At 43.0% G+C, this 12,504-nt stretch overlaps 1 protein-coding gene across 1 annotated transcript in view; it reads right to left on the bottom strand.

Moving 5' to 3' along the window:
* The window catches only part of DNAH5 (dynein axonemal heavy chain 5), a 291,360-nt gene that overhangs the window by 175,868 nt on the left and 102,988 nt on the right, over nucleotides 1–12,504 (bottom strand). The window contains exons 16-22 of the mRNA XM_025209635.1: nucleotides 11,730–11,901; nucleotides 9,665–9,810; nucleotides 7,759–7,924; nucleotides 7,056–7,289; nucleotides 4,526–4,716; nucleotides 4,340–4,439; nucleotides 747–871 (exon numbers count right to left, since the gene is read on the bottom strand). Of these exons, the coding sequence (XP_025065420.1) occupies nucleotides 747–871; nucleotides 4,340–4,439; nucleotides 4,526–4,716; nucleotides 7,056–7,289; nucleotides 7,759–7,924; nucleotides 9,665–9,810; nucleotides 11,730–11,901 (1,134 nt within the window). The remainder of the gene's footprint in view (nucleotides 1–746; nucleotides 872–4,339; nucleotides 4,440–4,525; nucleotides 4,717–7,055; nucleotides 7,290–7,758; nucleotides 7,925–9,664; nucleotides 9,811–11,729; nucleotides 11,902–12,504) is intronic.

Genomic DNA, 12,504 nt, shown 5'->3' with positions numbered 1-12,504 from the left:
CCGTGGGTGGGGGTGGGGGGGGGGGGGGCGGTTAGGAGGAGGAGGCACCCAGGGTCCCCCTGCAGCTGATTGCTGAGCCAGGGAATACAGAGGGTCCCCCCCCCGTGTGCTCCCTGGCAGACCCAGAAGTACTTATGCTCGGCAGCAAACCCAGAAGCAGACCATGTGGAGGGCCCCCCACACTCCTGTAGGATGCTCCATGTACCCCAGCGATCATGAGCTACCTCAAGGTATGTAGAAAAAAAAAACAAAACAAAAAAACATTAAAGCTGTGTCTGTATCGAGGATTCACTGAAATCAGCATCAAATCATCAGATTTGGCCAAATCGAATCAGGGACAGAGATCCAAATCAGTGGATTGAATCACTGTCCCCAATTTGGGTTGAATCCGAATCGAATAGGGCCCAGTTTGCACAGTCCTAATGTCCCCAATTTCAAGTGTGAACTCGCAAATGATACTTCTGTTTTCAAAGCAGAATGGCTGTTTCCATTAGGAATGTCACTCTAGCCAAGATGCAAGTGGTAGAGTGGGGCATTCTTCTCCCATTCCATTTGATCACTTTCTTAAAGGTTTGTGTTTGTTAGAGAGGAAGGCAAGGGGTGTGAGGGGGAGGAAGGTGTTTTTTTTAGGAGTGTTTTGTTAATTGGGGGGTTTTGTGGAGAAGATTATTAAACTGCATTGTTTCATTGTTGTACTGGCCCAGACTGTTACTGAACAAGATTCAACCATATGCCTGCTAGCTTACCTTTTTGGTAGAATTGATGATAGTACTAAGTACAGACACCAATTTAATAATTTCCTTGTTCTCAGAAACACTCTTGTAATAGTTTGAGCTTTGAACTGAAACAGGCAAGTTTACAGATGTTGCGTCTAAAGAGCAATATAGAAAAGGAGAGTCAGGCAGTATGATTATAAACACAAGTTTACTTTAAATTAACCAAGGTCACAAAGTGAAAGGACACAGCTTGTTTCTCATCAAGGACACCCTCTAAATTTGTTGGGGGAGGGGGTTGGGTTTTTTTGTTTTTTTTTAAACCAGAAGACATGGAGAGGTACAAGACTGGTTTACACAATATAGCAGGACACTGAGTAGACAATCTTGACTACAAGATGGCAAAAGATGGGTGCTGAAGGAATTAGCAGAGATCATTGTGGGACCTCTGGCTCAGCTTTACGAGTTCTCATGGTGCTCTAGCGAGGTGCTGGAGGACTGGAAAAGGGCCGGTGTAGTCCCCATTTTGAAAACTGGGAGGAAGGAGGACCCAGAAACTACAGGCCTGTTAGTTTTACCTCGGTCCTGGGGAAGCTCTGTGAGAAAGTTACCCAGGAGCACATCTGTGAGGGACCAGCAGGGGAGATCATGTTTAGGGGCAATCAACATGGGTTCATTTGAAGCAGGTCCTGTCAGACCAACCTGGTGGTCTTCTATGATCAGGTCACTAAATCCTTGGACGCAGGCGTCGCAGTGGACATAGTCTTTCTGGACTTGAGGAAGGCCTTCGACACTGTCTCTCACCCTATTCTCATTAAAGGACTAGGCGACTTGTGGCATCGATGCCTACAGTCAGATGTGTTGCAAATTGGCTGCAGGACCACACCCAGGGAGTGGTAGTGAATGGGTCATTTTCGACCTGGAGGGATGTTGTCAGTGGGGTCCCCCAGGGCTCGGTCCTCAGGCCCGCACTGTTCAACATCTTCATCAACAACTTGGATGAGGGGGTGAAAAGCACCTTGCTCAAATTTGTGGATAAACACTAAGATGTGGGGAGAAGTAGGCATGCTGGAGGAGAGGGACAGGCTGCAACTAGATCTGGACAGGTAACAGGGGTGGGTGGATGAGAACAGGATGGGTTTCAATACTGACAAGTGCAAGTTATTGCACCTGGGGAGGAAGAACCAGCAGCATACGTATAAGTTGGGGAACTCCCTTATCAGCACAGAGGCAGAAAAGAATCTTGGAGTCATTATTGATTCCAAGATGAACATGGGCTGCCAATGCGAGGATGCAGTCAGTAAGGCCAACTGCATCTTGTCATGCATCCACAAAGGCGTCACAAGCAGGTCTAAGGAGGTGATCCTTGTCCTCTATGCAACATTAGTCAGTCTGCAGTTGGAGTGCTGCGTCCAGTTCTGGGCGCCACACTTCAGGCGGGATGTGGACAGCATTGAGAGGTTCCAAAGGAGGGGGACTCACATGGTCGGGGGCAGCAGGGCACACCCTATGAAGGGGAGGCTACGGGACCTGAACCTGTTCAGCCTCCACAAGAGAAGGCTGAGGTGGGATCTGGTGGTTGTCTATAAAAACTTACCAGGGGGGACCAGCAGGGAAAAGGAGAGTCCCAGTTCCCCCAAGCACTACCAGGAGTAACAAGGAATGATAGCCATAAGTTGACTGAGAGTAGGTTCAGGCTAAACATCAGGAAACACTACTTCACTGTCAGGGCGGCTAGGATCTGGAGCCAACTTCCAAGCGAAGTCGTGCTCACTCCTACCCTGGGGGTCTTCAAAAGGAGGCTAGATAATCACCTAGCCAGGGTCGTGTTTGACCCCAGCATTCTTTCCTGCCCATGGCAGGGGGTCGGACTTGATGATCTGCTCAGGTCCCTTCTGACCCTACCAACTATGAAACCTTTTTACTTTAAGTACAAAGGCCAATTGAATAGGGTACTCCGTTTCTGTCTCTCTCCATTTTTCTGTCTTTACATTTTTCCACAGAATTTACCATGCACATCCAAAGCCACATTGACTGACCCCAAGTCAGTATTAACCAACTCTAATGGAATTAATTAATTCATATCTTCTCAAGCAATGGAAAGGTGCTCCAGAGCTGCACACCAAATATTTTGGTGTTGAAAAAGCAAAGGGGAATCCTGAGAAGATATACTCTCCACCCATACTGCAACATGCAAGTATTTAGCTATTTTCAGACAATTCTTGCTATGATTGAGTGGTTAGGTTGTTAACATAAGACTTGAAAAAGCTTGATGCCATTTCTTGCCCCTTCCTGTAAAAACTGGGTCATTTTTTTCTCTCCCAGTCTCAAACAATTGTTGTGAAAACAAATCCTCTATATGTATGTGAAGTGTTCAGGTCTTAGGCCAAATAAGGTACTGAAGATAAATACCATTTTTACACAAATCTAAGATGACCCTGAATTTAAAATGACCCCCAACAATTAAATTCCAAATATGGAAAATATACGTGGAAAATTGTACCAAATTAATATAAAATCTAATTATTAGAGGGTTGTCTTAAATTCATCCTGCTCCGACTGCTACAGCAGAGCAAGCAGTAGCTGGGGGGCCTCAGGTGGCCCCCTTGTCCTCTGCCCCCTACTTCCTCCCCTTAAATCCATCCTGCCCCCTACCACCTGCATGCTCACCCTCAGTTCCCCATAGCCTCTGCCCTTCCCACCCATTCCCCACAGTCTGTTCCTTCCCCTTCACTCCCCACACTATTCCCCATAGTCTATGCTCCTTCCCCCCAACTCCCCACAGTCTGTCTCTTCTCTCCACCCACTCCCCAGTCTCAGCCTCTTCCCACTCCATCGCACTTACTGACAGCACTCAGGTTCTATTCCCTCTTCAGTCACAGAGCATAAACACACGGAAGTGTGGCTCCTGCCATGCCAGGCAACAGAAGCAGTGCTGCTGATTGACCAGGCAGGGTTTCCAAGTGCTCCATGCCTGGGAGGGAATGCAGTCTGAGCTAGAGCCAAGCTGCATCTGACAGTAAGTAAGGGAGAGGAAACAGGGGTGATGGGGTGAAGCAGCTGTGGAGGGAACAGGAGGCTGCTCTGGGTCCAATTCTGGTCCCAACCTGGGCTCAGGGCCAGTCAGAGTTACAGTTGCTGCCTGCCCACATAGACTTTGTATGCGGATCCAAGACCAGAGGCTGATAGGGGAGAACCTCATCTTAGATTCAGGCAAATAGAGTAAATGCATTAGTTAGAAATATGGCTCGGCTTCAAACATGCTCAGATGCTGTGATAACTACCTAAATCCCTAGCTATGACAGCACTTTTGAACTGGCATTCATTTACAAATTTAAGTGATTCCCCAGACTGTCCCAAAACAAACTGACCTAAACCATTCCCACAGGACAAATTTAGCCTACCTACCTCTTCACCAACCTTGAAGCTTCAAACTAACCAGGGATCCATATAAATACAAAGATATTTTTAAAGAGCACAAAGACTATCAAATACCAATAACAACTACTGGAATCATGGTCATCGGGATGTCCATGGAAGTAAACGTTTATATCTCAGTGTACAGCAAGAGACACACAACTCATGTTTTTAAGATCAAGCAATAAGAGTTAGGTTTTTTATTTTACCATATACATTTTTTACTCCAGTTTCTCTCATTTCTTCATCAGAATCACTGTCTCTGCCATCATGCTGCAAAGCAGCTATTTTCCTCTCTAGCATCTTTTTCTGTGAAGATAAAACAATGATGACATTCCCTAAAAATGTCAGAAATCTGAAAATTTCAAAAATAAGTAAATCTACACAAGACAAACCTTAGACATCCTCTCCTTACTCCATTGTCCAACGCCTTTCATGACACTGACAATACTATCCACAGCTTTATTGAGTGTTTGCTGCACCTCATCCAAAGTTGGTATCATAATGATGTTTGGGATAGATAGGGTGATGCTAGTCCTAAAAATTGGCCGAGTACTCTGTTTCTGCTTAGAAACATTGTCATCATCTATAAAAAAGGATTTGAAAAAGGTTGTTTTAAAAACTTCTCTCTTAAAAAAAGTTCTCTTTATCTCATCTACCGGGTATATACATATTTACATGATCTGTCTTTATTATGCTGCATTTCAAAATGCTATACATAAATCGCTGGATACTTCAGGGAAGTATCCCATTTCAGCTGCTTAATTTATAATGAAGTAACCATTAGTGTGATAAAAAGCATCTAATTATTATGCTGCTTCTTCATGCTCTCTCCTCCACCCCAAAATGTGAAGCTGTGCCTACAACTTAAAATCTTTATTTTAACAAAAGTATCATTAAGTCTGATCTAATCTGTGCATTTAAATGTAATTTACACAAAGTAAGGCATCAAATTCTGTGTACTTAAACACCAGGGAACTCAACAGATACAATCTGGATTCTGCCACATCCTGTACAGGTTCTCCATCAAGAAATTAAATTGAATTTGTCTTGTGTCCCCTGAGATAGAAGGAAGCCTTGTAACACTGGATTGCTCACATGGCAGCTTGTCAGATATGCGACAGAGCTGGCAATGGTTCTTTCCCCAAGTGGCAAAGCCTACCTATAGAGGTATTAACACTCAACTGGTGACAAGCATCCCACCTTCTAATTTAATTCATTTGGTCACCTGGACTTTAAAGCCAGGTGCAGACGTTATGCTTTTTCTGGTTTAGGTGGTCAGAAACCCATAACAAAACAGGATTTCAAGGCTCACAAACTGCTTTAAAAATGGTGGATCCCATGATCTAAGTTAGACCATCAGTGCCCAGTCCACTCATGAATCCAGGTAGGTTGCTGTCCACTGGTATCCCAGTTCCTAACTCCCCCCACTAACCCACCCTTGCAGGGAGCCAAGGCTTGGCTGCTCCAGCTGACCACCTAGCCAGCCCCATCCCAAGCTGTCTGTCTGTCACAGGCAGGACAGACACCTGGGGAAAGAGCGGGGGTGGGGATGGAGTGGAGCTTGCAAGCTGTTGGGAGGTGGTGGTGCCAGCAGTGCACCCTGCATTCCCAGCCAGGTCAGCTGGGTACAGTGTTCCTCCCCTGTCCTGAGCCCTAGAACCCTCCACTGTAGCAGCTCTGGGGAGGGCTTGCAGGATGTCCCCTTTAGAGCCAGCAATGAATTCCTGGCTGCAGAAGCTTCTTTGCAGCTGCAAGGGCATGGTTGCCCCTTCTCCCCAAGGACTGGAGCTTGCATCTGCAGAGAAGCCACTTCACACAGGAATGCAGCACTGGCTTGTTTTGGGGGGGGGAGCCACTCCAGCACAAGGTCCCAGGATAGGGGAAGCACTCTGGATAAGGGAAGGACTCTCTGGAATGTGAACTGGGGCAGCTCTGGGAAGGGCTGGCAGGATTTCCTCCGTGGAGCCAGTGCCAAATTCCCAGATGAAGACACTTCTCTGCAGATGTGGGCTCCAGTCCCAGGGGAGTGGAGGAGAGGGGTTAGCCATGCCCTTGCAGCTGCTGAGAAGTGGCTTCAGTCAGGAATTCAGCGCTGGCTCTGGGAGTGGAGAATCATTACAGCCCTTCCCCGGGCTGCTTCCACAGAGGGTCCAGGAGCTCAGGTCAGGGGAAGGACATGCCGTGTCCTGCCAACCTGGTCAGGAATGTGGAGTACAGTTCTGGCACCAACTCCCCGAGCAGCTCACGAGCTCCAGTCCCACTTGCCCCTGGTCTGCCTGGGGTTAATCCCCATACCCCCCACCCTGGAAAAAGGCCAGGGACCCCCATGCCACTTAGTGGGGGCAAGCACCCTGACAAAATGAGAGGCCAGCAGCGGGGAGGCACATGCCTGACAGCCAATGAGGGATGGCACAGCCACTTAGCTGCACTCGGCTGTCCTTGGCAATCTCCAGCAGACTGGGAGGCATGCAGGAGCATCCCCCACTTTCCAGCCTTGCCCAGTGCAGGAATCTGCCTATCTCCCACCAAAGAGTAAACGCGAGTCCCATTCACTCCTGATCCAATCTATGCAACTTGGAGAAACCTGCATATATTGGATCAATTCCACCTTGGGCTTTTTGAATGTCTGTGCTTAACCCAATAGACTGCATGCTTACTTTTTAAAATAATGGTCTCCAAAACAAAGAGTTTATCACAGTGTCAACATAATCTGTTGTGTATTGTTTAAGCTTCATCTGAGGAAGAAAATTCTCAAATCCAAGTCTATGCTGGCTACTGAAGTGTAAAAGATGGGCCCACATATGTGATCACTTAATTAGTCCACCCTCATTGCTATAGTTCAGCATTATGCCGAGATCATGTGCCTATGTGTTGTTTTGTGCATGCTAGCTAAAAACAAAAACTATAAGAAAATACACCCACCTAAGAAGTTTACCATAGATGCGGCATGAATGCGTTTGCGTATCGTCTCCAAAGTGTTTCGAGTGACCTTCAACAGGGCATCGATATTGCAGTGATTGAAATGGGAAAGCAATTCATGGGCCTCTTCCTCTAACATTTCCATCTCCTTCCTCTTCGCTACAGGAGAAAGCCCAGACCTAATCTGACCGTAAGTATTGGAGGAAGCCAGTTTGTCCAGTCTTCCTTCCTCCTCTACTGTAAAAACCAAATCAGCAAAGTTAAGTAAGGCAACTGAACTAACTAAGGGAAAGGAATAGGAATGCAACTGTCTGAAAGCTAGTGAATTTAAACACCGTCTTGAGAAAAAAAGTCATCAAGAGTGGATTAATGTCTGGGCCCAGTATAGGCCTAGAGAGAGTAGCCCCTGCTTTCTCTATGCCCCTCCAATCCTTGTCTTAAAGTAGGGTACAAGTTATGCTTATCAGTGGCAGACTTTGACATCAATGCTTCTTTGTCAGAGACGAAACACCACTACTCAACTATGTATAAAGCAAGGAGCTGAGATGCACTAGGGATTGAAATGTGATTTAAAAACTTTAAAATTATACAACATTCCAGCCAGGGATCTTTAGAAATCAAGACTCTGGGTACTACATTCATTCACTACATGATACATGAAAGTAAATTAAGAATTAAGTAAAGAATTTTTCAAAACTTCTCTTACCTGCACCTTCATTCAAATCAGCAGTGAATGGAGGCAGAGTTGATTTCTCGTTTTCTCTTTTAGATTGCATCTCAGTATCCAACAACACGTTTATCAGCTCATTAGCTGCCTCCTCCACCAATGAGCTCTTTAAATCCAAGGTCTGTGACCCCCTAACACAGAGCTCCTGTTAATAATACAAATACTGTTGAGTCTGAAATCAGGAGCTTTGTTGCCACACATAGGAGTAGCACATTAGGCTGAACACTCCCATGGGAATCAGTAGAACTAGTTGTGCAATAAAGGCGCTAATCTAAATCACATGAACAGGGTTGTAAGCCACAGCAAAATTTACTAATTGGTTGTTTTTAAACCCTAATCTCTGCAGCTGGATATCTAACAAACTTTTATTTAAAAAGCTTGTATGCCTCATATTTGTAGGCCATGTCTTAAACATATAAAACCTGAAAAGCAAAAAAGCCAGAAGGGTCACATAAATCCAATATTTACTTTCAAATTACAAATTTTCCTAAGGGCTTGACCCATGCTTTTCAATGCATGGTATCAACAGTACCAAGCACAGCAAGATCTGGCTTTTTAAAATAAAATCCAGTGACTTTGACCTACAATTAATGAGGTGCAAGGCTGAACAATTTGATATTACTTCCAAGGTTTTTTCATTTTATGTTACAGAAAAACAACAACACTTTCCAGCTCATATTAAAAATCCTAATCTGCACTTTCACTTAGTACTTGTCATATCTGGATTCTTTAAAATGTCTCAGATTTTTTTTTCCAGTGGGATGCAGATGATGCCAAATGGATAACTTAGTACCCAGAGTTCAAGATGCTCTGTCTATATGCACAACCATGGAGGGATGGTTGTGGGGCACATCTCTTTTGATTAGGTTGAAAAGTTTACATCACCAACCTACAAACCCCAGGTCTTTCATCAATAGAACAGGTTAGGCTCTTCATCCATGTGTTGCAACTACAAGTGGTGTGAGGGGCCCATCAGATTCTCCTACACCATATTAAAGGGACCTTATATAGAGATTGTGTTGGACAGCTCTCCTACAATGAGAAATGAGATTCCTCCCATCTCTCCACCTCTAGAACTAGTATATAAAAGCCATTGAGTACTTGTGTCAGAGGTGAACTTCCATGGTTTTCAATACCATAGTGGCTCGCTTAAGAACACAAGTTCTCATGCCCTGAGTAGGAAGTCAAAGACTCTGGTCAATAACAGTGGACTAAAGTTCCCCCAAAACAGATCTGACAGTCTCAAATATTGGGAAATGTTCCAGAGGAGACCTTTTTTCAGATTCCTTTATCCCCAATCCTATCATAGCGTTTTCAGTATTTATTTATTATTCATATTTATTAAGATTTTCAGCCAAGAGAGAGATGTCAAAAGACACGTCAGCTCCCTCTCACCTCCCTTAGTTCTATTCTCCAAACCAAATAAGGGCTTGACCAGCTTGTCAGAACAAAGCGTAGTTACCAACACCAGACACACACCTCCAGTCCTCCATGCTTACTAAAAGGACATTCAAAAGTACGTGTTACGTAAAGCAGACTTTTTCAAAGCAGATAAAGGCAAATAAAAGACGCTACAAGGGAGGAGCTTAAATTTAAGTGGTACAGAAGAAGGAAAGAAATGTTATACTTTAACTTCTTGGTTACCCAGAAGCTCTGCCAGGCCCTTGAGTACCTTGAATTTGGTGTAGTTGTTCACCTTTAAACAGTTCAAGTTACTGTTAAAACATATTGCTATCTGTTATTCTCATTAAAATTACCTAAGACAATTGATAATGATGAATACAATGTTTATGTCTAATGAATGCCACAGCATGGTAATTAAGCTACATCACACTTCACCATAGGATGTGCTAATACATAGTTTTAGCAAGACAAATCTTACAACCTTAGTCATTTGGAGAAATTCTTCACATGTAAGTGGGTCACCTTCTGGCAGCTTACAAAGCAGCACACTGCTCATTTCTTGAAGAACAACATCTATGCGGAACTTCACCAAATCATTCACTCTATCAAGCAGAAGCTCCAGCTCAGCTTTTAAAAAAAAAAATCCAGATCAATAGAAAGAGATTACATTTATAAAGGCCCTCTTAAAACACTTTCCTCATGCTTTTGTCCTCAACATGTTTATGCGTATTCAACAGCACATTATCTCCACTTCCCTTACACTGCTTGCTTTACTTTTAAAGTTGAGACTTGCAGTGACATTTATTTGTGGACTAATCCATTACTAATCTTGGGGTTTGGTTTTGTTTGCTTTTTTTTAATATCTAGAATGTTAATGAATGCAACAGGAACTTGCCCTGGAATCTGCTTTTCCATACTCAAATTCCCTGGGGAGGGGGGGGCAAGAAATCAGGATTTTAAGAAATTAATTTGCGACTAATGCGCTGCCTCCAAAAACTAGAAGGTTTCTTTTTACACCATATAGCTTAATTACTATTCATTTATACATTGACATTTTCATAGGACATACTACCTAGCACTTTGGAGTTTCTTTTAATTACAGAAGAAGCTTACAATCACTGATAAATAACAGTTTATGCACATCTGCTGCTCTTCTACAGAATTGAGAAAAGGTACTGATAACCAAAAGCTTGTCTGTGTCTATCCCAACCATGAAGTTATGCAAATAAAAGATATCAAAAACAAGAATTTTTCCTCTTCTTTTATGCATCCTAATTTGTTGCCACCATTTTAGAAAGGTTTGGAAATTGTAAAACTCAGCATTCTGTTCTCTCAAGGGTTATCTGTCAAATGTTGTTAGCATATTAACTAAGTGCTTAAGAACTCATAATTTCTGTAAAATAACTCAAGTTCTGACATACACTTACTTAATAGTTTCCATGGTGATTTCATTATTTGTTCAGATGCCAATAGTTTTAAGTGGTTTTAAGTGATCTGTGAGTGGTTAATGGGACTCAGTACCTCATTGGAACTTAAGTGTCTCTGGGACTGAAAGGTCTTACATATGGACTTTCTGGACAGTCTACAAAATATGTATCACTACACTACTGCAGATGACTCTGCACACAGTAGAGCAATGCTCATCACAGAGAGCCAATTGTATTTCTTTTACAATTGTTACATTTTTGTTTCTGTGGGCCTGTTGGGTTTCTTCTTCTTGTACCAAAATTTAAATATAAGCTACACACATGCAAGAGGCTCGCCAATGGAACTGCATGTTATCTTATTTATACCAATGGCAACTCAACACAACAAAGTGCTGTACAGTGAAATCACTTTAAGACACACAAAAGGTAAGACGGCAACGGCCCACAGAGGCCTGTGCCTTAAAAACTAGGTGATGCTGGGGAAGAGAAGGTTAAGTTTGATAGTATGGCCTCCCTTTCTCTTATATTTTAAGTTTTGCATTCACACATTTAAAGACAGAAGATAAAGGAGCTTTTTTCTGGGCTGGGGCAAGCTCTACCCTCCTCTAACAGGATTCCAGTAAGACTGGACTGCATTTCTAGGGAATCTGTCCCTTTGAGGCAACAGTAGGTTATGGATGAGAATTTCAACTGCTTAATTTATACAGTGGTATAATGTGTATAAGTAATGTTAAAGGTTCCTTGGGTGAATCTGATCACTCTTATTAGGCCAATTTAAATAGTTGGAAAACAATTATTAAACAAGCTTTCAGATTAAAAAACCCTTTGTCAGGCTAAGGAAGTTTTAGCAGTTGGGGTGTGCTCTTCCTGGATGCAATGAAAAGTAAAGAAGCCAGAGGCTGGTCTGGTATGCATACAAGACAGGTAGTCAGTGAAAATGTAGATTTAGGAGTCAATGGATGAGAGACAGGCTTGGTGGAGACCAGCACAGCTACAACCTACACCCCTGTAACATGTTAAAGATTAGTATTTATGCATAACACTGTACCCAGTATTAAAATTAAAGTAAAAATAAACTAAAAAAAAAAATTCTCAGAGATGGCAATATGCCAGGCTTACCCAATTTGTCAAAAATATTATTTAGGTATCTCTCAATGTTCAGAGAAGTCCAGTTCAGTGAAGTCAAGCCAGGATGAATAACATTATCTACATTAGCTAAGTGAGGAGCCATTAGTTGATCAATGGGCAATTGTATTTTTGACTTCACTCTCTTGTATTCTACTAGCATCATCTGAAATAAATGAAGCGTAACAGCAGTAATTAATATCATTACACAAACGTTTCACTATGCTAAAAAGTTGCAACTAATTACACTGAACACATTTCCCCTGGATGCTTTACTTTATGAAAAACATGTTTTGCAACCATTAAGCACTTTTTTCACACTGGCTAAAGCACTGTATTTGTAGAGAAGGCTCATCCTTAAGGATCCTAAAAGTGTTCTGCCCAAATACAGAAAGCACGTCAAAAAAAGCTCACTGCTCTTGGCACAGAATATTGTAGTTAAGCCTAGAAAGGAATTCTCCTAAATTTAGTTTCAGAATGATTCTACATGGTCACCATCAGAGCTGAACTTTGTAAAAGTTAGCCATATTAACCTCCTGGACCTTTTGAAAGCAGAACATTATCTTTAAAGTCCACTTTAGTCCAGGCTTCTTACCATGAATCTAAATCAAAAGCATCCAACTTGTAATCTGCGAGTGGTTAAATTATGGCCCACAATGTTTGTCAGCATAATTTCTGAGCTGCTGCACTAACATGGCCTCAGCACCCAGGGACTGAACGCTATTGCTGCCTGTTTCTCCCGCTACCTTGCCCACTGCCAATTTTGAAC

Source organism: Alligator sinensis, unplaced genomic scaffold (assembly GCF_000455745.1).
Source record: "Alligator sinensis unplaced genomic scaffold, ASM45574v1 scaffold420_1, whole genome shotgun sequence".
In the NCBI taxonomy this organism is placed as follows: Eukaryota; Metazoa; Chordata; order Crocodylia; family Alligatoridae; genus Alligator; species Alligator sinensis.
Note: the sequence above shows the minus strand (reverse complement) of the source record. Positions and strands in the feature narration are given on the sequence as shown.